A 24,516-nucleotide genomic window follows, 5' to 3' on the forward strand; every position below is an offset into this window, starting at 1 on the left:
GACAACAGGACACAACTCAGGTAGCTCTTGTAAGCATGAAGTGAGGCAGCATCTGCAAAATGCTTCCCACACCATCTAGCACATAGCAAGTGCTTAATCAAGGTCAGTTGCTATAATTAAACACTGAAGTATATGACTACTTATGTAACAGGGTGTCCAGTGGAACTTTATACAGTAATGAAAGCCTTCTATACTCCACATTGACCAATATGGTAACCACTAACCATAGGCATCTCTGTAGTGACTGAAAGGTAGTTCATATGTCTGAGGAACTGAGCTTTCTGGTCAATTTCATTTTAATGAGTTTAAAGAGCCACAGGTGACTAGTAGCTACCATTATTGGACCGGTTGGGTCCAAAGGGTCTCCTCTGAAAAAAACTGGGCCTCACAGACATTCCCCCTAGAGAAGCCCTCCCAGGTCATCTGGTCTAACCTCCAAAACAGAGCCTTCACATCACAGGAGGAGGGTGTAACAAGGGCAGAGAAAGAAAATACTGAGTTTCTCAATGTTGCTAACTATTAGAGAAAAGCAAATCAAAAGTGCAATGAAGTACCACCTCACACCAGTCAAAACAGCCATCATTAAAAAGTCTACAAATAACAAATGCTGGAGACAGTGTGGAGAAAAGGGAACCCTCCTGCATTGTTGGTGGAAATGTAAATTGGTGCAGCCACTATAGAAAACAGTGTGGAGATTCCATAAAAAAACTAAAAATAGAGCTACCATATGATCCAGCAATCCCATTCCTAGGCATATATCCAGATGAAACCATAATTTGAAGAGAAACATGCACCGCTGTGTTCTTAGCAGCACTATTCACAATACTCAAGACATGGAAACAACTTAAATATCTGTCAACAGATGAAGGGATAAAAAAATATGTGGTGTGTGTTTATATATATAGTGGAGTACTACTCAGCCATAAAAAAGAATGAAATAATGCAATTGCAGTGACATAGATGAACCTATAAAATATCATGCTAAGAAAAGTAAGTCATAAAGAGAAAGACAAATACCATGTGATATCACTTACATATGGAATCTAAAATATGACACAAATGAAAACTTATCTATGAAACAGACTCACAGACATAGAGAAGAGGTTTGTGGTTGCCAAGAGTTAGGGTGGGTGTGGGAGGGATGGAGTGGGAGTTTGGAATTGGCAGATGCAAACTGTTATATATAAGATGGATAAACAACACAGTGCTACTGTATAGCACAAGGAACTATATTCAGTATCCTGTGATAAACCGTATTGGAGAAGACTATAAAAAAGAATGTATATAGTTGTGGTTTAGTTGCTAAGTTGTGTCCAACTCCTTTTGCCACCCCATGGACTTAGCCTGCCAGGTTCCTCTGTTCATGGGATTTCCCAGACAAGAATACTGGAGTGGGTTGCCATCTCTTTCTCCAGAGGATCTTCCCCATCCACATATTGAACCCACATCTCCTGCATTGCAGGCAAATTTTTATTGCTGAGCCGCAAAAGCCTATGTATATAAACTGATTCAATTTAGACAGAAATTAACACAACACTATGAATCAGCAATACTTCAACAAATTTTTTAAAAAATACTGAGCTTCTATTTACAGTTATTTTCACCTAGAGTTTCTTATATCTATTGTTGCATGCCCCTTATAATGTACATAATACTTTAGGGGAGTAGAACATATGTATAATTAACTGGTAAATAAACAGTTATGCATTTCTTGCTGCTGCTGCTGCTAAATTGCTTCAGTCATGTCCGACTCTGTGCAACCCCATAGATGGCAGCCCACCAGTCTCCTCTGACCACTGGATTCTCCAGGCAAGAATACTGGAGTGGGTTGCCATTTCCTTCTCCATGCATTTCCTAGGTACAGGCTAAAAATGTTTTACCCTAGGAATGTGCAGCCAAAAGCAGACCAGCAAGCTAGTCTAGCACTCCCTTTGCAGCAGGTGAAGGAACTGAAAGACAGACCAACCGCCTGTCATGTGCCCTGACTCGCAGCCCTGTAGCCAGTTGGGAACTGAACTCTTGACTCAGGTCCCTGCACCATTTTGACCATTATCTGTGGTCAGCTCTTTGAAAAGAAATCTGCGCCGCTTCTAGCTGCCTGGTCAAGCTACAAGGTCTCCCTTCCCAAGGCTCAGTTTACAAGAATTCTGTTCCCACCATGATGTTCTTCAGAACCACCTGGTGGCAGAGGAAAGTGAGGCAACCTGCTTGGCGATTTTTCCTTCTCACTTGTCTGAGCTGTTGCCAACATCCAGCTGCAGTCCCCTCATCACCAAGGCCATTGGCAGAATTTTAAATACGATCTGCAGACTGCCGTATCCTCCTGGGCGCTGATTTTCACGGCAGCAACAAGGACAAAGTGACTTTTTCTTCATCTTATTCGTGTTTGGAAGAGGCTTCACTTGCAAGCATTACTGACTCCCTGGCCCTGGGCAGGAGCTGTCACTCCCCATGGGTGCCTGCCTGGTTCTTTGAAGCAGCCCATCCCTGTTTGTCAAGACCTCCGGATCCTGAAAGTATGATCTGAGCCCAGGTGAAGAGCCACAGGGCTGCTCTTCTGCTAATCATAAACCTCTCAAACCAGCCAGGGCTGCTGCAGGGCCGGGGAGGGGAGTGACTTCCAAGTACAGAGACAAAGGCAGGAAGGATGGTGTGGGGATGCAGGAACCTTCCTTGCCTATGTGCCGTGGATCACCTTTGCCCCCAGTCAGCGGGTGATTGACACGAGCTCACAGGTGTTAAGAATGGCACAGTTTGAACTGCAGGGAGGTCTGCTTTTGGAAAACGGACAAGAGCAAGGAACTGCATTTGATGGAAATAACTAGGAGACTGCCAGGAGAGCTGCAGTCTCTGGACTCAGGTCTTACTGCAGTGGAATCTAGACCCTTTCGGCCCTGGCAGGGGGGAGCCCAAGTGGACCTTGGCATTATCTTCAAAGCAAGTTTTGTTTAATCATGAGCAGGTTTCATTTCTTTCTCTCCTGAGTTCTCCAGAACATTGTGTGAGCATCCCTCCTAGAGCAGCATCCCCCTGGGGTGGACAGTCGGGATGGGGCAGGACTGCAAGCTCACCATCACTGTCCTGAGAGGCCCCTCATGGTCCAGCACGTGCCACGAGTGCCTCAGCTACTGCCTCCACCTTGGCTACTTGTCCATGTCAGCCGTTGGGTGCCAGCTGCTAGGGACGCACTCTTACCACCTTCTCAAGAGGGCGGCCCTTGGCCAGTGGGAGCCGGCTTGCCTGGAAGACCTGGAGGAGTGTGCACACCCCCAGGAAGGGCCCTGAGCCATTGTCACCCAGTGTGAGACCCCAGCTTTTTGCTTCTGAGCAGGACAATCTCTATGACACATGTCATACCCTAGAGCTCCCGTGGGGTCAAGCACAACTGGATATCTGACCCCACATCTCTTCTGAGTTCTTCCCTGGCCTGGCCTGCTTCCCTCACCCCTCATGAGCCTCCCGAGAACCCTCCCTAGGTGAACCACTTGTACCAACATCCCCATCTCAGGCCCTACTTCTGGGGAGCCGAACCTCAGATGCAAGATTCCAATGTCATCTCTGCTCCTCCTCCTCTCTATCCTGCCCGCCTATTTCCCCCAGCGGCACTCAGGCGCATTCACCAAACCTCCTCAAATATGCATGTGCATGCTAAGTTGCTTCAGTCACATCCAGACTCTGTGACCCCTCGGACTGCAGCACTCCAGGCTTCCCTGTCCTTTTGCTCAAACTCATGACATTGAGTCAGCTGTTTAAGGGCCAGATTTTAAATCCAACTCATACCTGGCACACCCTCTGCTCTCTTGGTCTCTCTCTGTAGGTCTTCCTTTACGAGCCAACATAACTTCTGTAAGATCAGCACAGTATCTTCATTGATAGACCTCGTGAAAGACCAATCAGAAAGAAGCCTTCTTGCTCCAGGTCAGCACCAGCCAGGGCCCTGACGACCGGTGGACCAAGGCCACGATTGCAATGGATACCAACTTTTCCAGAGTCCACTGGGAGGCTCACAAAAGCGGGCAGGGTAGGGCTATCATGTATCTCGATGCTGGTTGAAAGCCATTGACCACCCTGGCTGCTCCAACCCCACCCTGACCCCCATTCCCACTGCCCTTTTTATCAGGCAAGTCTTGGAAGGTAGATCCAAAGAGGCAGACTTGCAGTTTTGATAATGCTGATCCCAGAGAAGGAATACATGGTCTGCCATGTGACCCTCTCTTAATCCCACAAGGAGTAACAAAGCAGAAAGAAATGGTGGGAAGGTATGGCAGATCCTCAGCATCCTACCATGCAGGATCTGGAGTCAGGGTTCTGGTGCCATGGAGAGCAAGACAGAGAGCCTCAGCACTAGGTCTGTGCCTCCATCTCACTTCAGAGTCCTCTCATTGAATGAGGAGAGTGTGTCATGACTAAGTGAGCAGACACATAAACTTCCGCTTTACAAGGAAAAACACCACCAATTAGGAGAATCCCGCCTCCGTGTTTTCTCCTGTGTCCTCCGCTTCCGTGATTAATGGGCATCATAGGGTTCACAAAGCGCCCTTTGCCCACATAACCTCCAGTCTCCTCCTTGTTCATCCCAATTCACTCAGGGCTTCACAATTCATTGTTCATTTGTCAGGAGCTTCCTAGAACCAGTCTCTGAGAGTTTCATGCTTCAGATAGCACTGTACACAGTTACAAATTAATCAATAAAATCCAATTCCATGGTACAGTGCCTGCTCTGGGCACAGCGGAGACATTTTCTGTGGATGCTCATAATCTCTACACCTCTACTAGTTAACATCAGGGCAATTAGGTGTCCAAGTATGAACTTTTTACATTTTTCCATTTCCACTCTGAAGACAGATCCTGTCTTTTCTAATCCCTCTCCTTTAACTCTTGTACTTTCATTAATGAAAACACCCATTTTCATTACATATTTGGAGATGGCAGCAGAGGGATGAGTGAAGCAGAATGGAGGGCCCGGAAATAAATTCCAAGTATACACAGGAAGTTCAAATACAGAAAAAAAGTGAAAAAAGTGGATTAGACCAGGGGTCTATAAGCCTTTTACGTAAAGGTCCAGATAATAAATATTTTAGACTTTACAAGCCATATAAAGTCTCTACCACATATTTTTATGTGTGTATATATGTATATATACACACACATATATTTATGGGCTTCCCAGGTGGCATTAGTGGTAAAGAATCCCCTTGCCAATGCAGGTTCAATCCCTGGGTCAGGAAGATCCACTGGAGGAGGGCATGGCAAACCATTCCAGTATTTTTGCCCTGAAAATTCCATGGACAGAGGAACCTCCTGGGCCCCCCATGGGGTCACAAAGAGTTGACATGACTGAAGCAACTTAACACATACATAAATATGTATTTACATATGTGCATATGAAAGTGAAGGTGAAGTTGCTCAGTCGTGTCTGACTCTTTGCAACCCCATGGACTGTAGCCTGCCAGGCTCCACCATCCACAGGATTTTCCAAGCAAGAGTACTGGAGTGCGTTGCCACTTCCTTCTCCAGGGGATCTTCCAGACCCAGGGATTGAACCTGGATCTCCTACATTGCAGGCAGACTCTTTACTGTCTGAGCCACAAAGGAAGCTCATATATGTATACATTTATATATTTTTATGCAAATATCTGTGTATATACACACATATGCCTATATGCATTTTTCTAAATGTAGAAGCCATGCCTTCCTCACATGGGTATAAAGAAACAAGTCAAGAGCTAAATTTGGCCCAAGGTCCATTGTTTTCTACATAAAAATAAAAATAAATCCTTCTTTAATGTTCATTAAGATGAAGAAAGAACATGATAATATCATTTTGTATCTGTGACCCTGGGAGACTGAGAGTAAGGAAAAATTTCTTAGACAAGATCAGAAAGTCATAACCATGAAGGAAAAGGGAGCTCTATCTGACTACATCAAAATATGCAACTTCTTGATGATCAGAGAAGCCTAAGTGTTAAATGTTAGTTACTCAGTCGTGTCTGATTCTGTGACCCCACAGACTGTATGTAGCCTGTCAGGCTCCTCTGTCCATGGAATTCTCCAGGCAAGAGTACTGGAGCGGGTTGCCACGCCCTCCTCCAGGAGATCTCCCTGACCCAGGGATCAAACCAGTGTTGACTATGTCTCCTGCACTGCAAGCAGATTCTTCACTGCCTGAGCTACCAGGGAAGCCAGAGAAGCATAAACAAGGTTAAAAAATAAGAAGTCCGTCTCCACAGTACAGTGGGCTAGCTACTCTGATTGTCTACCTTCCTATTTACCCTGATACTGAAACCAACTAAAAATGCAGATTAAAATATGAAAATATTTACAACTTATATTTAAATGTACTGGTGTTCTGATTAGGAGGTAAGATATATTTAAAAGTCAAAAACCAAGTGAAAATAGAAACCTAAAAAAGTGAGAACATTTTCATTTTTTGAGGGCATTTGCCAAACCACAGGAGCCTGTTGTTCCGTGTTCATGGTCTGGTGGGGCAGTGTGGGGTGCAGAATTCAAACCCAGAATCTACCCTGTGTGAGAGGTGGCCAGAAGACCCAACCTCTTGTCCTGCATAAAGCTGAGACCTCAGAGGTTATATCTTCAAAATCTCGGTGAATTAAGAATAACATACCCTACCCCCAACACCAGCCCAGAGAACTTTTTTTTTTAATTCCAATCTTATCACTGAGTAAAGGGGGCAAAAGTCTCTCCTGTTAATTTTATAACACTGAGTCTATCTCCTCATGGGGTTGCAATCTGAATTCACACTACCCTGGGACATGGGAAAAACTACAAGCAAGAATTTTCTTTAAAGTAGTGGTCAATGGGTGCTCCCAGGTACCTAGCAGAAGCAAAACAAATTACTGGAGAAACCCACCACAAAGTTCCCAAAACCTCAGCTTACTGGCTTCCCTGGTGGCTCAGCTGATAAACAATCTGCCTGTCAATGCAGGAGACACAAGAGACCCGGGTTCAGTCTCTGGGTCAGGAAGATCCCCTGAAGGAGGGCATAGCAACCCACTCCAGTATTCTTGCCTGGGAAAGCCCCTAGACAGAAGAGTTGGACATGATTGAGCCTGCATACACACAATGTCAAACAAGGAAACAAATGCTAGAAGCTCAAGGGATTCCTAATGGAATAATTTAAAGTGACGTGTATCTGGAGACATCAAAGTATGAAACACCAAAGGTTAAAGAAGATCCTTAAAAGTAGCCAGAGAAAAGAGACCTTCGAAAGATAGAGGAGTAGATGAATCTCTGACTTCTGTCCTTAAAACTAAAACTAAATGATGATGCAGTAGGAGCTCTGATGGATTAGGAGGAAATAACAGTCAACCTAAGACTGGAGACACAGCAATAATATTTTTCAACAACAAGGATGAAATAAATGCATTTTCAGACTCATAAAAAGTGAGATTTTTCTTCTCTAAAGGAAGTTCCCAGGAATATGCTTCAGACAGAAGAAAACAATCCCAGAAGAAAGATTTGACATGCCAAAGGCAATGAAGAGGCAGAATGTTTGCAATTTCATGGGTAAATAGAAATGCATGGACTTAAACATCAGATAACAGACTTGGAAAGTACCTGTAGTTATGTATTACAGGCAAAGGATATATGCAAATTTAGGATATATACACGATCCTACACATTTTGGGTAGGCAAAACATGAAAAGTCTGCTCCTGACAAATATTAGTAAGAATATGGGAGCAGGCAAACTTTCACATTGTCAAGTTGAAAATGTGATTATCTTATAACTCAGTAATTCCACTTTAAAGTATATTTCTTAGAAAGCCTCTCACATTGTGTTTAAGGAGGCATGCATAAGCATGTTCATTGCAAAGTCAACACATACACAAAAAACTGAAAACAATTTAAATGTCCATAAATAGGGGAATGGAAAATGCAACATGTTATTCTCACGGGATAGAATGCTCTATAGCAATTAAGATGAATGAGTTTTACCTGTATGTATCAACATGGCTATATCTTCAAAAACACAATATGGAGTTTAAACATCAAACTGCAAGATGATAAATTCAATGTGATATATATATATATACACATATACATACATGTTTTAAAGACACTAAACAATTTATATATTAGTGGATATATTGATTATAAGGTATGAACACATGGATGGAAATAACACCAAACATATAAAGCCACATAGTTATCTTTTTGTTCTAATTATTTTATTTTATGTAATATTTAAATACTACATAAAATAATATTTTATTTGTTTTATTTTTAAGGCTCAGAAGCAAATATGATAAAATGTTAATATCTGTTAATTCTGGATCATCACCCATGAATCTGTTTTAGATTTTCTATACTTTTTTATATTTTTTTATTTTTATTTTTTCAAAAAAAAGAGGGAAAGATGGGAATTCCTTGGCAGTCCAGTGGTTAGGACTCCACATTCTCACTGCCGAAGGCCCAGGTTCAATCTCTGGTTGGGGAGCTAAGATCCCACAAACCATGCAGCACAGCAAAGAGAGAGAGAGAGAGAATATGCTGATACATGAATTTCACAATACTCTGTGAGCTGAGACCCATAGGGGAATCTCTGCTGCAGTATTTCATTCCCTGTAGAATGTTAAAGACAAGTGGAGTGAAAATGGGGGCATGAATTTTAAAATGGGCTTCTTTCTTAAGGGGAGAACACGCAAGTTGATAGATAGACAGCATAGATAGGTGGCTGAATGTATAAATAGATAAATGGATAGACAAAGTAGATGGATGGATGAATGGATGGATAGATAGATATCAATAGATAGACTAGGTAGGTAGATGGATGGATAGATATTGATAGATAGGTAGATACAGATATGCAAGCATACATACGTATGTGAGTGGGTAGATGGATATATAAATGGATACACACATCCTATATATAGTCATTCACATCTGGGGGATGGATGGAGACAGAGAGTGTGGTAGGCAGATTAATACCCACCCACCCCTGCAGAGATGGCCCTATCCTAATCCCCAGAACCTGTGCATATGTTACCTTCCTGGCTAGAGAGACTTTGCAGACGTGATCATGATGAACGTATGTTCAACCAGTCAAGTTCAAGTGTTGGGAACAGAAGGCAATAAACGAGGCACTCCTAGCCTTGTGGCCCTCCCCACATCTCCTGGGACACTGACTGAGGTCTGGAGACTTCAGTTTTGTCATTGTCACTTAGATGTCATTTAGTTTGTAGTTTGCTACATGGGAACGAAGCCACACACCAGTGTCCCTGTGCTCCTGGGCTGTGGTCGGGGTGATGTAGCATTGCTCTCCAAGCCCACTCTCTGGACCAGCATCCTCAGCATCACTGAGGAGCATGTTAGAAGTACAGACTCTCCAAAGATCTCTCTCAATAAATGTCATATGGCACTTGAAAACATGTGAAAGTGAAGTGAAATCGCTCAGTCGTGTCCAACTCTTTGCGACCCCATGGACTATACAGTCTATGGATTTCTCCAGGCCAGAATACTATAGAGGGTAGCCATTCCCTCCTCCAGGAGATCTTCCCAAACCAGGGATCGAACTCAGGTCTCCCGCATTGCAGCCGGATTCCCTGCAGTGAGCCACCAGGGAAGCCCAAGAATTCTGGAGTGGGTAGCTTATCCCAAAATATGTTTTGATATTGATCTCTAACATAATTTCACAGTGATGAGAACAGACTCTGTATGATTTCAATACCTTTAGACCATGAAATTTTTGTACCTGGTCTTATGTCCCTGGATATGTTCCAGTGTCCCCTAGTTTACAGTCTATGGGAACTTGAATAAAATTTGTATCCTACTGTTGTGTGAAAATTGTATAGATCTTATTATGTTGAATTGGTTCATAGTGCTTTTCAGGTCTGCTCTATCTTTCAACTTCTCTGTATATTCGTTCTATTAATTTTTGAGAGTTTGATATTGAAACTCCAACTAAAAATTTAATTTACCTACTTAAAAAAATTATAATATATCATGGAACTATATGTAACTTTGTTCTGCATTTTCCAAGTCTCCTGTAAATGTGTTATATTTTCATAATTTAAAAAAATTAAAAAATAAAACTAGCATTGTAATTATCCTTCAATTAAAAACAAAGAAAAAATTAATTTAAAATTTTTTAAAAATAGAATTAGCAAAAATAAATAAATAAAAAATTAAAAAAAAAAAAAAGAAATACAGACTCTTGGATAGCACTCAGACCCACTGAATTTGACACAGCATCACAAAAAATCTCCAGAAAACCCTAGGCGACTCTCATGTCTGTTATGGGCTGGGAACACCAGGGCAAGCTGCCGTTCTACACACAAGCACTGGAGGAAGGCTTGTTGGTTCAGATCTGGGTCCCTGCGGAGGCTGCCCAAACCCTCTGTGGATCTCAGTGTCCTCATGAGAAAAATGGGGAGCCCAGCACACAGTAAACCCTCAGCGATGCCAGCTCTGGAAACGTGGTCCTGGCAGACATGTGAAACAAGGGCAGGAGCCTCAGAAGAGGGTTTGTCATCTCCAGCCACGGAGACTCTGAGTAGTTGTAGGCAAGCATTAGGGATTTGCGTGGCCTCTTGATGAGCATCTAGGTCTGGATCAAACACCTACAATAGGAGAAGAAGGCCAAGCATTCTTGGAAGGAGACATCGTTGGGGGGCGAGGTATGGCATGGAGGTGCAGGAGAGCCTCGGGGATCTGGGTACAGAGTGTCAAATGGAGAATGGATGAGGGCTGGGACCACAAGTAACACTGAGGGGGAAGGGAACAACTGTGGGAAAACGGGACAGAAAAGCTTTGCAGGGGGTGCAAGGCAGTGTTACTGTTTAGTAGCTAAGTCATGGTGCTGGTTAAAGAATTTGCTTTTTAACTTGCACAGAGTGGGCAATGTGAAGGGTTTTGAACAAAGGGGCAAGACAATCAGAATGCCATGCTAAAAGAGGAGTGTTAAAATCCATCTGCCCCTATCCCCCGCCTCATTTGCAGTTGGGAGTTTGCGTATGCACGCAGATCACAGAGAAAAGTCTAGAAGGGCACGCACCTAAATGTGATTGTCTCTGAATGGTGAGATCACTAAGATACTTTATTGTCTTCTCCTTGTTCATGTGTATTTTCTAATTTTTCTGCAAAGGACACGCATCACTTGCATAATTAAAAAAGCAATAAAAGCTGTAAATAATTAACACGCTCTCTCTTCAGGACTTACACTAGATGGATGTGTTTTCCACTCAGTTGTTTCAAATATTTGCTGGATGCCTGGCCTTGAAAAGGGCACCAATGAAAAACACAGAGCCAGTGGAGGATGGGGAAATATCTGAGTCCTAGAACCATGAAACTCTAGATCCCAGTTCCTAAACAGGACTCTCTTTCTCTCTCTCTGTTTCTCTTTCTCTCTCCCTCTCCCTGTCTCTCTGGAGCACAGGGATGCCTTTTGAATCCCTGGTGAAGTTTTCTTTGCAGGTTTATTGAAATTGCAGTTTGCAGTTACAGTGTCACACGGGGAAGTGACAGAGGAGGCCACACGCCCTACCTTTTAGAGTGGGTGCTCAGATGTTTCCACCTGCTGCTCACACGAGGTATCTTCGCTCTTCTACGAGACCGTCGTTTCTTCCACTCTGGCTCAGACACCCGGTCCCGGGACAGCATCCCTCGGGCTGTTGGGTCAGAGAGCTGAAAATACCGGTGATGCTGGAGTCATATTGCTCACAGCCCTTGTGGTGGGAACAACACAGAGGGGTCTCCCACTGCAGACAGGATGTCTGTCTGGGGAAATCAGGCATCAAAATGCTGCCTTGCTAAATGGTCTGTGCATTCCTGGGCGGAATCTTCTGGAATCTGCCTGGGCTGGATCCACAGAGGAAAGCCCAGACCTTTGGTGATACTGTGGCTGTCTTCTTGCCCTCCTCCAGCAAAATCCACACCCAGTAACTGATTGCCTTTTGGAGGAAGGAGGCTAACTTGGCTTCTAGATTCCCCTTCTCTCAGGCCCAGCACAATCTTTCCTAACTCACCACTCTTGGGATGAAGACAGTACTACCAGGGAGAGTAGTCTGAAAGCTCTGGGACCCAGGACCTGTTGTTCCACATGATTAAATCAGAAAAGAGGCTACAGGACCCTCTTCAGTCACACTGGCCCAAGACATCCCAGGGTGGGACAGCGTCCTTGACGATACAATCCAGGTGCATGGGGCCCCTCTAATGGTGGGATTCTAAGCCTATTTAATCACCAAGGGAGAACCCTCTAGAGCACTCAGCTCCTTAACCTTTCTGCCACTGCTCCCAGGAAACTCAGGAATCAGTCAAATCTGAGTATAGCAACTATTTTTTCTGGAATCCCTGGAATGATAACACTCTCCTTTTAAGAATTTTTTCCTGTTGTCTGTCTCTCAGTAAGGGTTTCTGATTTATAATTGTTGACTACCCAGAGAGCTCCCCTGAGCAGCATTTCATTTTTACTTTTTGCCTCTGCTACCAGGAAGCTCCTAGTCAAGGTTTATGTCCAGTTATGAAAAAGATCTCACCCAGAGTCGTAGGTACAATTATTCTTTCCTTTGAAACTTCTTTTTTTCATGATTTTCTTTCATTTTATTTTACTCTTGGGGCCTCTATTCACTCCCTTGGAAGTGGGCTGAGAAGACATCATACAGGACAACGGAGACTATACCAGACGGCCTCACACTTTCTCTCCATCATCACTAGTCCTGCCTGCCAAGCATTCTCCCTCAGCTCCCAGGGCCCTGGGGCAAAGCTGGTATTACCTTCGATATCTGCATCTGCCCTCCATCTCCAGGGCGTATCTTGGTCCATGCTCCAGACAATGTTTTGCTCACCAGCCAGGCGTCCGGACCCTCACCCTGGAGGCCACCTCCAGGCAAATGTAAGCCCAGATACACAGAAGCATCCTTCTCCTTCTGCTCCATCGGCAGGGGGAGGCTGCGGCTCAGGCAACACCACGTGAGCCGGGGCTCGGCCCTCAGCGATGGAAAAGGGCCCTGGACCCCGCGGCTCCTGGCAGGCTCTGCATTGGTGCGCAAGGCCAACTCAGGCCAGTGGGGAGCCATGCTGGCCGAGAGAGAGGAGCCAGGCTGGTGGGAGCAGCAGGGATGAAGCTCCGCTAGAGACCCCGAAGGAGGGCCTTGAGTGGCACTCTCAGAAGGCGCCCCCAGCTCCCCAGTGGGTTCCCAGGGATTGAGGACACCCCCAGAGGGCCCAGCCCTCACCACAGTGTTGCTCCTGCAGATTTCTTGGGTGTCATGGGCCCCGCTCCTCCAAGAGTCACACATTGGGGCAGGCAAGAAGGAGGCCGACCCCTTGAGAGCCCTGGCTGTTGGGATGCCAGCCTTCAAGCCGCCCCTCTCCTCTCTCTGGTCACACGGCCTGGACCAGCTGGGGTGTTCCCAGCAGCTGTCTTCTCCAGCTGGGGCCTGGCCTGAGACAGGACAGGGAGGCAGGAGGGCCCCCTGCCCTGACTCGGCAAAGGATGTCTGTACCTCAGGCCCCCCTCTCTTGCTAATAGAGTCCTGACCTTGGTCCGGCTTCTGGGGAACAGGCGACAGGGGGCGGGTGTCTCGCTGGGGAAACCTGAGGAGGTACTGGGGAGGAAAGGCCATGTCCACCGGGCCAGTGAGGGTGTGAGGAGCTGGAGGGTGGGAGGTCAGCTGGGAGGAACACCCAGGGGAACGTGGTGGAGGCTCCGTGTCTTGAGGACCCTCCCACCTCAGGGCCCCAGACATGACCCTTTCTGTGCGGTTGCCACTTCCAGGCAGACCCCCTGGCTTTTCCCCAGGGTCAGTGTCCTGGTTCTGAGGTGGTGGTGAGGCAGTCTGCATGGGGCCACCGGGAGTCTCTCCTCCTGCTCCCAGGAGCTCCTGGCAGCTTAGCTCCTCCACCTTCAGCTTCTTCCTCTCTGAGGGGAGCTTGTCCTCCGGGGGCTTGGGCTCTCCTGAGCTCCCACCAGGCCCTCTTGGGGCCACATGGGCCTGCTGACAGGTTTCCCTGGTGCCCTCACCACTGCAGGTGCCACCGTCCAGCTTGGAGTCTGGCCTGGGAGCCTCTAGGTCACCCCCTTTGGGGGGACCAGGTGCTGGGAGCTGCTGACACCCCAGCTCCGGGCCCTCGTGTGGAGGAAGCGGAGGGCTTTTGCTGCCCAAGCAGAGGGCTTCTCCACTGCTGAGGGTGGGGGGTGAGGCGGCCCTGTTAGAGCCCAGCTGGTCAGGGCCTCCTGTTCCGGCCACTGTCTCCCTCTGCTTGTGGGGCTCAGTCACCAAGAGGCCTGCCAGGACTGGTGGACTTGCCCACGGCCCCGGCTTGGCCCCCACAACAGTGTCCCCACCACCCGCGGCCTCTTGCTGGGGAGGACACTCCAGCACCGCCCCACCGCCCACTGTCCCCTCGGTCGCCTTCCTGCCTCCATGGTGGCTGGCTTTCCCTCTCTGGTAGATGCTCTTGAACGTGTCCTTCCCGTATACTTGCCACTTCTCCTGTGAGAACATCTTCTTCCTCTGGCCGCGTTTCTTAGCAGCTGCCTGGCCCTTGCTGGCAGACCCCTCCTCAGCAGCTGGTCTCTTTCCCTCTGGGTCCTCCGTGGGGGCCGGGGCATCTGCGGTCAGGGGGCACGGCAGGTCCTCGACTGCCGCCTGTCTGACCAGAGCCCGAGGGTGCCCGCCAGGGGCATCGGCCGGGCGCGCGGAGGTGGGCCTGGGGCTCAGAGGTTTCTGCCTCCGGGGCCAGGCATCCCGGGGTTCCGGCTGCTCCGGCCACGTCCCGGTGCCCTCGACGAAGGGCAGCGAGTTGCTCCTGGTGACTGGCACGCAATCGGTGCCGGTGGAGAGCTGCGTGGGGACCGAGTGGAAGAAGAGGGGGCGCGCCCTGTCTGGGGGCGCGCAGGTGGAGCGCGCGGCACGCAGGGCAGCCGGCAGCCTCCCGGGTCCCGGCGGCCGCAGGTCGAAGTGGAAGGAGTCCTTGTAGGTATAAGGCATGGGCAGGTCAATGCTGCCCTGCTTGGACAGGACCGTTTTGCGGGGCCGCACGTGGGCCAACTGGGGGTCGTCCACCACGGCCTGGTTGTGCGAGATGAGCCTGGCGATGCGTTCCTCCAGCCGCCTCTTCTCCAGCTCCAGGCCGGCCGCCCGCTCCGCGCGCCCGGGCCCGGGGCCGCCCTCACCCTCGGACTCGGCACTGTGCTCCGACAGGCTGTGCAGGGGGCTGCCGGCGGCTGGCGGCTGTTCAGCGCTGTCCGAACGGGACAGGTAGCCCGAGTCGGTGCTCTCACACTTCCGCAGCCGGCCCTCCGAGGGTTTGGTGTCCCCAGGCTTCTCCACCTGCTGCTGCTGCAGCGCTGCGTTCGGCCTACTGGCCGTCGGGGACCAAGGCTCTGGCAGCTTCCACCTCGACTGCGGGCTGGCCAGCGGGAGCCCGGGAGCAGAGTCTACAGGGGCCTCCTTGACATCAAACGTGGACCCCCGGCAGGGAACAGCGTCCAACTTCCGGTCCAGGTTCTTGGCAACCAGGGACACATGCGCGGTGGGCACCGGGCAGTGCCCAGCGGCGTGGGTGCCGGGAGAAAGGGGTCTCTGTGATAGCGCCCGGTCGGCCCCAGTGGGCTCAGCGGCCTTGTCGCCTTCCTCCAGGAGGCTGCTCCCGCCACCGTCGGACTCCGAGGAGAGTCTGGAGTTGTTGAGGTGTGTCTGGGTCCGTCTGTGCTTGTATAAGTTGCTCTGGGTCTTAAAGGCGATGCCGCAGGTGGCGCAGGGGAATGGCCGCTCCCCGGTGTGGGAGCGAATGTGCTTCTCCAGTACGCTGGGCTTCAGGCAGTCCCGGCCGCAGTGTGGGCACAGGTACCTACCAGCGTTGCGCACCTTGCCTGGGCTGCTCAGAGTGGGCCCCAGGCCCGGTGACAGGATGGGCAGAGCGCTCACTATGTTCACCGTGAGCCCCGGGGCCACCGGCTTGCCGGCTCGGGTGGGACCAAGCCCTTCAGGCTGCAGCAGGGGGCTGAGAACGAAGGGCAGGCTGCCCGCGTCCAGGCTGCCGGTCATGAGGGGAGCACGTGGCTGGAGCCCTCCCGGAGGCACTGTGTGGTACAGCGGGATGGGCAGGGCCTTCAGGAACACGGTGGGGGCTAGGCCCTGCTCCCGAGGCAGGATGACGGGGCCCAGGGTCAAGTGAGGCGATGCCTGCCCACCCGGGGCCCCTGGGGGGCCAGAAGCAGGTGCCGGCTGGTCCCTGGCAGGCGAGGTAGGACAGGCGAGTTCTGGCGCATCCATCCCACATCATCTGGGTGGCCCGGGGCGCTGGGAAACCTGTGAGCAACAACCGGACTTTACTGTGGGTACCTCTCTTCTCTCATTGTACTGTAAACACTTCCCTGCCCCCACTGGGCATTTTATCACCTCTACTGAAGCCACAACAATCACCCCCCCAAAATACGCTTATTGCTCATGTAAAAGAAGGGGGAAACTGAGGCTCAGCAAGTGGAGGTGACTTGTCGTGCAGCTGAAACGTGATAGAGTAGGGTTCAGACCCAGGTCGGTCTGAATCCTGTCTTTTATTTAATTTTCCAAAAAGAACTCTTGATTCTTGCCCTGCACACAGGTACGTGGTAGGCGTGTCACGGACATCCCCCTACCCAGCACAGTGCGCTGTGCAGAGGAGACACTCAGAAAATGTGCTGACTTCGTGACAAAGGGAAGTCATGCAGCTCATCAAGGTTCTCAGAGTCCACAGTGACCCCATGCACTGGGGCAAGTCCCTTTCCTCATTTGGGACTTGGTTTTTAGATCTGTAGAGTGAGCAGAGAATCAGCATCTTCCACTCCGGAGTGCTCAGTCTCTACTGTTGGATGAGGACAGCAGGGAAGAAACCTGACCTGAAGGGATGCTTACTAGACTGAACAAATGAAAATGCAAAACTCCCAGCTAAGTTTGAATTTCAGATAAACATTTCATAATTCTTTAACATATATATATATATATATATATATATATATGTCTCAATTCTTGCGTTCATCTTGCTTACACTAGAATATTATGCATTATTTGTGTGTGAGTGCAAGCTCAGTCATGTCTTTGCTCTCCCATGGGTTGTAGCCCGCCAGGCTCCTCTGTCCATAGAATTCTCCAGGCAAGAATACTGGAGTGGGTAGCCATTCCCTTCTCCAGGGGATCTTCCCAACCCAGGGATCGAACCTGAGTCTCCTGCATTGCAGGCAGATTCTTTACCATCTGAGCCACCAGGGAAGCCCAAATGTGCCCACAATTAAAAGTTAAATTATATAAATCTGCAATTCAATAAATCATGTTAAAAGCAAGTTTACTACAACTGGATATTCACATGCAAAAGAATGAAATTGAGTACCTACTTCACACTATATACAAAGATTGACTTGAAATTCATCTAAGGCCTAAATGTAAAAACTAAAACTATGAAACTGTGAGAAGAAAACATCAGAATAAATCTTCATTACCTTGGATTTGACAATTGGCTCTTAGTTATGACACAAAAAGTACAAGCAATTAAAATAAAAGGATAAATTGAAATCTTTCAAAATTAAAAGCTTTTGTACACCAAAGGACACTATCTATCAAGACAGTGGAAAGACAACTCACAGAATGGGAGAAAATATTTGCAAATCATATGCAGGATAAATCCAGAATATATAAAGAACTCTTATAATTCAATAACAAAAAGACAGAGAGATAAAGAATGAGCAAAGGGTTTGAACAGACATTTCTCCAAAGAAATATATAAATGGTCAAAAACACATGTAAAGATGCTCAATATCACTAGTCATTAGAAAATGTAAATCAAAATCACAGTGAGATATGACTGCATGTCAACTAGCACATTGTTATAATAATAATGAAAATAACGTGTTGCTGAGGATGTGGAGAAATTTGAACCCTAGTGAGAATGTAAAATGATGCAACCACTGGGGAAAACAGCTTGGCAACTCTTCAAAAAGTTATACACAGAACTACTATCTGACCCAGAAATTCCACTTCTTCATATATACCCAAAAGAATTAAAAATGGGTATTCAAATAAAAACATAGACATAAGTGTTGATAGCCACAATTCAAAAGAGCCAAAAGGTGGCAACCACACAGGGAAAGATCCTCTGGAGAAGGAAGTGGCAAGCCACTCCAGTATTCTTGCCTAAGAAATCCTATGGAGAGAGGAGCCTGATGGGCTACAGTCCATGGGATGGCAAGAATTGGACACAATGACCACATGTCACATTCCTAGCTTGGGACTGGCTTCAGTGGGAGTATTTATACCACAGAAACTGGCAAATGCTATAATCAATCCTTTTTCTCTTTTTTGTCCCAAGACCATTGCTCCCATTCTCTGTTCCTCATAAACCTGTCAGCATTATAGATCTCACAGATTTGAAACCTTGTAATTTTTTAAGGATAGATTTAAAGACAGAAACCCCTAGGGATGGGTAGGAGCTACTAGAATTCATAAGCACCAGTGTGAAGGGAAGATGAGGCTTCCCTGAAGGTGCCGTGTCCTTTCTAATAGCTGAGAAACTTCCAGATGCTTCCAGGGAGAACCATCAGACCCGCCTTCCTGTCTGTGCTCACCTGGCTCCCAGGTCACTCAGGCACAGCTCCTGGGAGGATCAGATGAATGACGTGTATGGAAACACCGAGGGTGGCATCAGGCAGGGAGGAAGTGCTTGGTTCATCTGAGTTTCCAGTGATAACGCCATAATATTTTGAACTATTAATGAGCAAATCCTCCCCTCCCCACCTTCCCTCCTACCCCTTGTCTCTTCTCCATCAGTCAGCGCAGCCAACTCCCTTCAAAGCCTCCGGGAAGGGAGGCCGTCTTAGGTGCAGTTCCCAAGAAAGAAGGCCATGCATGATAAGGATTCAGTTTAGGAGGTGATTTCAGGTAACACTGACAGGGGAGTGGGAAAGCAGAGTGAAGGAAGCTTTAAAGAGTGTGTGTCATTCATAGATGAAGTTAACCTTAAAAATGCATTCCAATATACATTAGATGCAGACATACTGTTTGATCCACTTATACGGGGTACTTAGAATAGTCAAATTCATAGTTAGAAAGTACATTGATAGATGCCTTGGGCTGGGGAGGGTGGAGAGGTGGCAAGAGGGGAGGGGAGGTTAGCCTTTAATGGGGACACAGTTTCAGTTTGGGAAGGTGAAAAATTCAGGGGTTGGATGATGGTGAGAGTTGCCTGACAATGTGAAAGTACTTCGTGCCACTGAACTATACAGAGAAATATGTTAAAACAGTAAAATAATATGTTTTATATTATGTGACTTTTACCACAATAAAAAATATTAAACAAAAAATAGAGTGTATCATCAAGCAAGTCCTCACTGGGGGCACCCAGAGCTCACCTAACCAGGTTGGGGAACAAGAGATCATATAAACATGTTACCCCACTAGGGGCTGAAGGCACAATGGCTGGCATGTCCAGCTGGCCAAGGGGACACACCCAGTGGGCTCTGTGGCCCCAGAAAATCTCATGCCCAGCAAGGCTGCCTGCAATTTTTTCCTAAGTGGTAAATGCAGAGAAGGATGAGTGGCCAGGACTTCCAATGGAGTTACTATGGCAGAAACAGAGGACAGACTTGCAAATTTCAAAGCCTAAACCCTAAGGGGACTCTGATGAGGACCATCCTTGGGTTGGGAGGAAGTGGGAAGGAGGAAAGCCAGAGGGAGGTGCTGAGACCCACAATAGCAATAGCTTCAGACATGAGTCCAGTGGGAGGGATGGAAGAAGCCCCCATTCCATGCCCAGAACCCTACAGCCCAGAGGGCTACAGCCCAGGATGACTCCCAGAGCACCCAAGAGGGGGCCGGGAGTGACCCGGAAAGTGGGTCAGACCCAGGGCAATGCAGGAGAAGGGGTGACTCAGCGAGGGGGGCGCTGGCTTGTGAGGGGAGCTGGGGGCTGAGCACCACCTGTCTCCTGAAATAAGCCCATCATCAGGGGAGAGAGAAAAGAAGTCCAGAACTGACTGCCTTGAGGTGGGAGGAGCGGGGCTTCAAAATAGAAATTCCAGAAAAAGAGCGCTACATTTCTGACACACCTGCCACGATGATTATTTTGCTCTCTGCAGCCTGTTGCGTGATCACAGCAAAATTGACGCCTTTTAGTAGCAGCTGATTGCTGCCAGGGAGGTAGCAAGCCCACCAGCACCTTCCGGAGGTTGGGGAGGGGGAGCATGGCACTTTTCCCAGGAAAACCGCAAAGGGCTATGCTGATGATTCTCACTCTGAACCAAGGGGGTGGGAAGCCATCCTATCGCCATCAAGCAGGTGCACCAGGAAGGCTCTAGGAGGACCACCTGCTCAGCTAGACCCACTGCCAAGCGCTACCCCCGCCCCATCACCCTCCCGAGGGTCCATCCTGCGGAGAGCTTCTCGGACCCCTCGCTTCCACCATCTGTCACGTGTGGGCTTCCCACTCACCGAAGCTATGTTCCTCTAGGCTTATGTGTGGCCCCACGGGGAGGTGAAGAGAAAAGTGGGAGGAACCTGAGGAAAGTGACTATTTCCAAAGGCCCCTTTCTTCAGAGCAACCCACAAGGGGGCCTGAGCAAAAAGACAACGTGGGCATGCTGCAAATAGGTTTTAAAAACTCACCTTCTGGGCCTGAGAGACAAGACTATGAAGATGGAACTTTCAGCAGATGGGACTCTCCAGAAAGAATGTGGGTACCAAGACTGTCATTCTAGTTGCAAGCTTCCCAAACGTCAGTCCACCCTGCATGCCTGTCACCCGCTGTGCTGTGGTGGGGGGACCACTTGCTTTCCCCCATCCCTGGGCACCTGGGCTAGCATTACTTTAACAGGGAACTATATGCATAAGAATGTGAATGTACTCAGCAGCACTGAACTGCACTTTAAAATGGTTGAGATAATGAATTTTATGTTATGCATATTTTACAACTTTTAAAAAGCAAAAAAGAAAGGTGATGCTATATCACTGCTTCCCTGGTGGCGATGATGGTAAAGAATCTGCCTGCAATGTGGGAGACCCAGGTTGGATCCCTGGGTTGAAAGGATCCCCTGAAGAAGGGTATGGCTACCCACTCCAGTATTCTTTTCTGGGAAATCCCATGGACAGAGGAGTCTGGCAGACTACAATCCACGGGTAACAGAGTTGAATGCAACTGAGTGACTGACACTTTCACTTTTTTCATTACCCAATTAGCCAAAATGTTGTTTTCATTCAAAAGCCTGCAAACATGTTTAAAGCAACAATTGATTCTATTCATAATTGCTAAAACTTAGAAGCAACCAGGATGCCCTTCAGTAGGTGGGTGAATAAGTCAGTCATGGTGCATCCAGACAGTGGAATATTATTCAACATTAAAAAGAAATTATTTTAATTAAAATTTAATTTTAATGACAAAAGACTGGAGCTATCAAATCATGAAAAAACATGAAGACACATAAATGAATATTTTTAATCAAAAGAAGCTGATCTGAAAAGGCTATATAGTTGGACTGTATATTCCCAAATATATAGCATTCTGGAAAAGGCAAAGTTATGAAAACAGTAAGAAGATCTGTGGTTTCCAGGGGGTGAGGGGGAGGGAGGGATGAATACATGGGGCACAGAAGATTTTGAGGGAAATAAAACTGTCTGGCATAATACTGTAGCACTGGGTACATGTCATTATGCGTGCATGTGCGCTCATGTCCAACTCTCTGTGATCTCATAGACTGTAGCCCACTAGGCTCCTCTATCCATGGAATTGTCCAGGCAAGAATACTGGAGTGGGTTGCCATTTCCTTCCCAACCCAGGGACCGAAACTTCGTCTCTTACGGCTCCTGCATTTCAGGTGGATTCTTTATCATTGAGCCACCAAGGAAGCCCATTTATAAACCCAAACCACTCTCTTAAAATTGTCTATTAATTTTTAAAATTAAAAATCAAAGCAATTAAGTTTGTAAAGATATATGTGAAAAGACATTTATTGTCACTGGTCAAGAACTATGAGGATAGATCATCATGCCATGTCTGCTATCAGTTAAAACAGAAACAACCAACAAATAAATGCTTATAACAACAGGAGGGGAAAATGAAGGAGGACTATACCATTACCCAAAAGGGAACCAGCATGTTCACCACCACTCAATAGCAATAAGGCCATTCATACCCATAGGGTCAGTGGAAGCCATGTGAGGAGCCATAACCTGGCATCCTTTTTCCAGAGAGACACCCATGATGGCTGAGTGGGGAGCCAGAATGACCACCCCATGAAGCAGTAATGAGGAGCTCACCCTTGGGGTCAACAGAAACCAAGTGGGCAATCTGGACTTCTCTCCATTTTCTTCCCCTGCTGAGCAGCATCAAAGGAAGCCAATAAAAACAGAAGGTTTAATCCATCCAGACTCTCATAATGTAGTACCCAAGTGACTAAGTTTCAATCAGAATCACTTTTCATATCAGGAAGATGTCAAACTGAGTAAAGAAAGATAATTCACAAACGCCAATACCAAGATGCAAGAGGTGTTGGGATTATCTGACAAAGATTTTAGAGGGCCCATCATGCAAAAATGTCTCCATGAATACTTACAAATAGGCTTGAAACAAATAAAAACAGTCTCAGGAAAGAAATCAAAAGTAAAAGAACAACCAAATGGACATTTTAGAACTGAAAAATACTATAACCCCAAATTTTAAAATTCAGTGGGTGCACTCAACACCAGAACAGAAGGGAGGGGAAAAAAGAAGCCATGAACTTGCAGATAGAACAATAGAGGTTTCCCAGTCTGAACAACAGAGAGAAAATAGGCTGGGGGGGGGGGGGGGGGGGAAATGGGCAGAGCCTCAGGGACCTATGAGATTAACAAAAGCTATAACATTCGTATCATCTGAGTTCTGGAAGGAGATGAGAAAGAGGACTGGGATAAAAACAAAACTCATTGAAATATGGCTGAAAACTTCAGTTTGACAGAAGACATATAAACCCATGGAATCAGGACACTAGTGAATCTCAAACAGGATAAACCAAAGAAATCCTCACCAAAACACATCACAGTCAAACTTCTGAACTCTTAAGACAAAGAAAAATTTCCTCAAAGCCGTAAAAGAGAAATGACAACTTTCCTATGGGGAAAAACAAATCTTAATGCCAGCAGGTTTCCTGTCTGAAACTTGAGGTCAGAAGGAAGTAGCACAACATTTTTCAAGAGCCTAAAGAAAAGAACTGTCAGCCACAAATTCTATATCCAGCAAAAAGGCCCTTCTAGAAGGAAGGGGAAATGAAGGCATTCTCAAATAAAACACAGAGAATTTGCAATCACCACGAAGGGCTAAAGAAAGTTCTCTACATAGAAAGGAAATAATAAAGGAAGGGGGAGTTCCCTGGTGATACAGTGGTAAGGACTCCACACTCTCACTGCCAAGTTCAATACCTGGTCAGGGAACAAAGATCCCACAAGGCATGTGGTGTGGCAAAAAAATTTTCAAATAAAATAGCATAAAATAAGAAGCCATCATAATTAATGGTGTGATCCATTCTTGTAAAAATAATATTACTACTACTAAAAGAAGGACACTTGGAACTTCAAGAAGGAGAAAGAATACTGGAAAGAGAAAAAATATAGATAAATTCAATATTTCCTTTTGAATTTTCCAAATGATGTTTGAAACAAAAAACACTAATGTATTTAGAAGAAATATTTAAGACAATTATAAGTGGGAGAAGGTAGAGGAGGTAGTTTCTACATTTCACTTCAGCTGGTAAAGCAGTAACACCAATAGACTACAATGAGTTATGAATCTATAATGCAATACTAACAGCAACCACATAATCAATACAAGGATATCCGACAGAGCCTGCCTGAACCACAAGCCACAGATGCCATCTCTCTGCAGCCATAGAACCTCGGGCTGGAGAGGATGTGGCTGCAGCCTTCCTGACAGTTAAACTGGGTACCCATGCAGGCAAAGCACAGTTGTCTGCTGCTGGGGGTCCATACACACTGGCCAGTCCCTCTGCAAGCCCAACTTCCCTCCACACAGCCCATGAGCTCTGACTGCCTCTGTCCCCACTAGTGTCCATACTTGCAATGCACACCCCCATCTCTTGTCATTGCCTGCTTCCTACCCACACTCCAGAGGGTTTCCTATTGTGTGCTCAGCAATTCCAGACCAGCTCCATTTGGGCTAAACTAGCCAACATCTCTGCTGTTGGGTGACTAAGTCACAACTTCTTCAATGAAGTCTGAACTCCTTCCAAAGTCTGCCCTTTCCTGGACAGTCTCTCGCAATCCTAGGGACTGTAAACAGTGTTCTTAAGTCTTGGGCATACGTGCGTGCTAAGTCACTTCGGTTGTGTCTGGCTCTTTGCAACCCTATGGACTGTAGCCATCCAGGCTCTTCTGTCTATGGGAATCTCCAGGCTAGAATACTGGAGTGGGTTGCCATGCCCTCCTCCAGGGGATCTTCCTAACCCAGGGATCAAACCCGCGTCTCTTATGTCTCCTGCACTGACAGGTGGGTTCTTCACCACTAGCACCACCTGGGAAGCCCTCTTATGTCTTATAGTT

The 24,516-nt window shown here is 47.1% G+C and overlaps 1 protein-coding gene across 3 annotated transcripts in view; it reads right to left on the bottom strand.

Annotated features, from left to right (window-relative positions):
* Positions 1 to 24,516, bottom strand: part of ZNF831 (zinc finger protein 831) — an 87,535-nt gene that overhangs the window by 53,618 nt on the left and 9,401 nt on the right. For all 3 annotated transcript variants that reach the window (XM_043480186.1, XM_043480187.1, XM_043480189.1), the window contains exons 2-3: positions 12,733 to 16,275; positions 11,505 to 11,644 (exon numbers count right to left, since the gene is read on the bottom strand). In XM_043480186.1, coding sequence (XP_043336121.1) covers positions 11,505 to 11,644; positions 12,733 to 16,239 — 3,647 coding nt within the window. In that variant the 5' untranslated portion in view covers positions 16,240 to 16,275. The remainder of the gene's footprint in view (positions 1 to 11,504; positions 11,645 to 12,732; positions 16,276 to 24,516) is intronic.

This window comes from Cervus canadensis, chromosome 10 (assembly GCF_019320065.1).
Source record: "Cervus canadensis isolate Bull #8, Minnesota chromosome 10, ASM1932006v1, whole genome shotgun sequence".
NCBI classification, from domain to species: domain Eukaryota; kingdom Metazoa; phylum Chordata; class Mammalia; order Artiodactyla; family Cervidae; genus Cervus; species Cervus canadensis.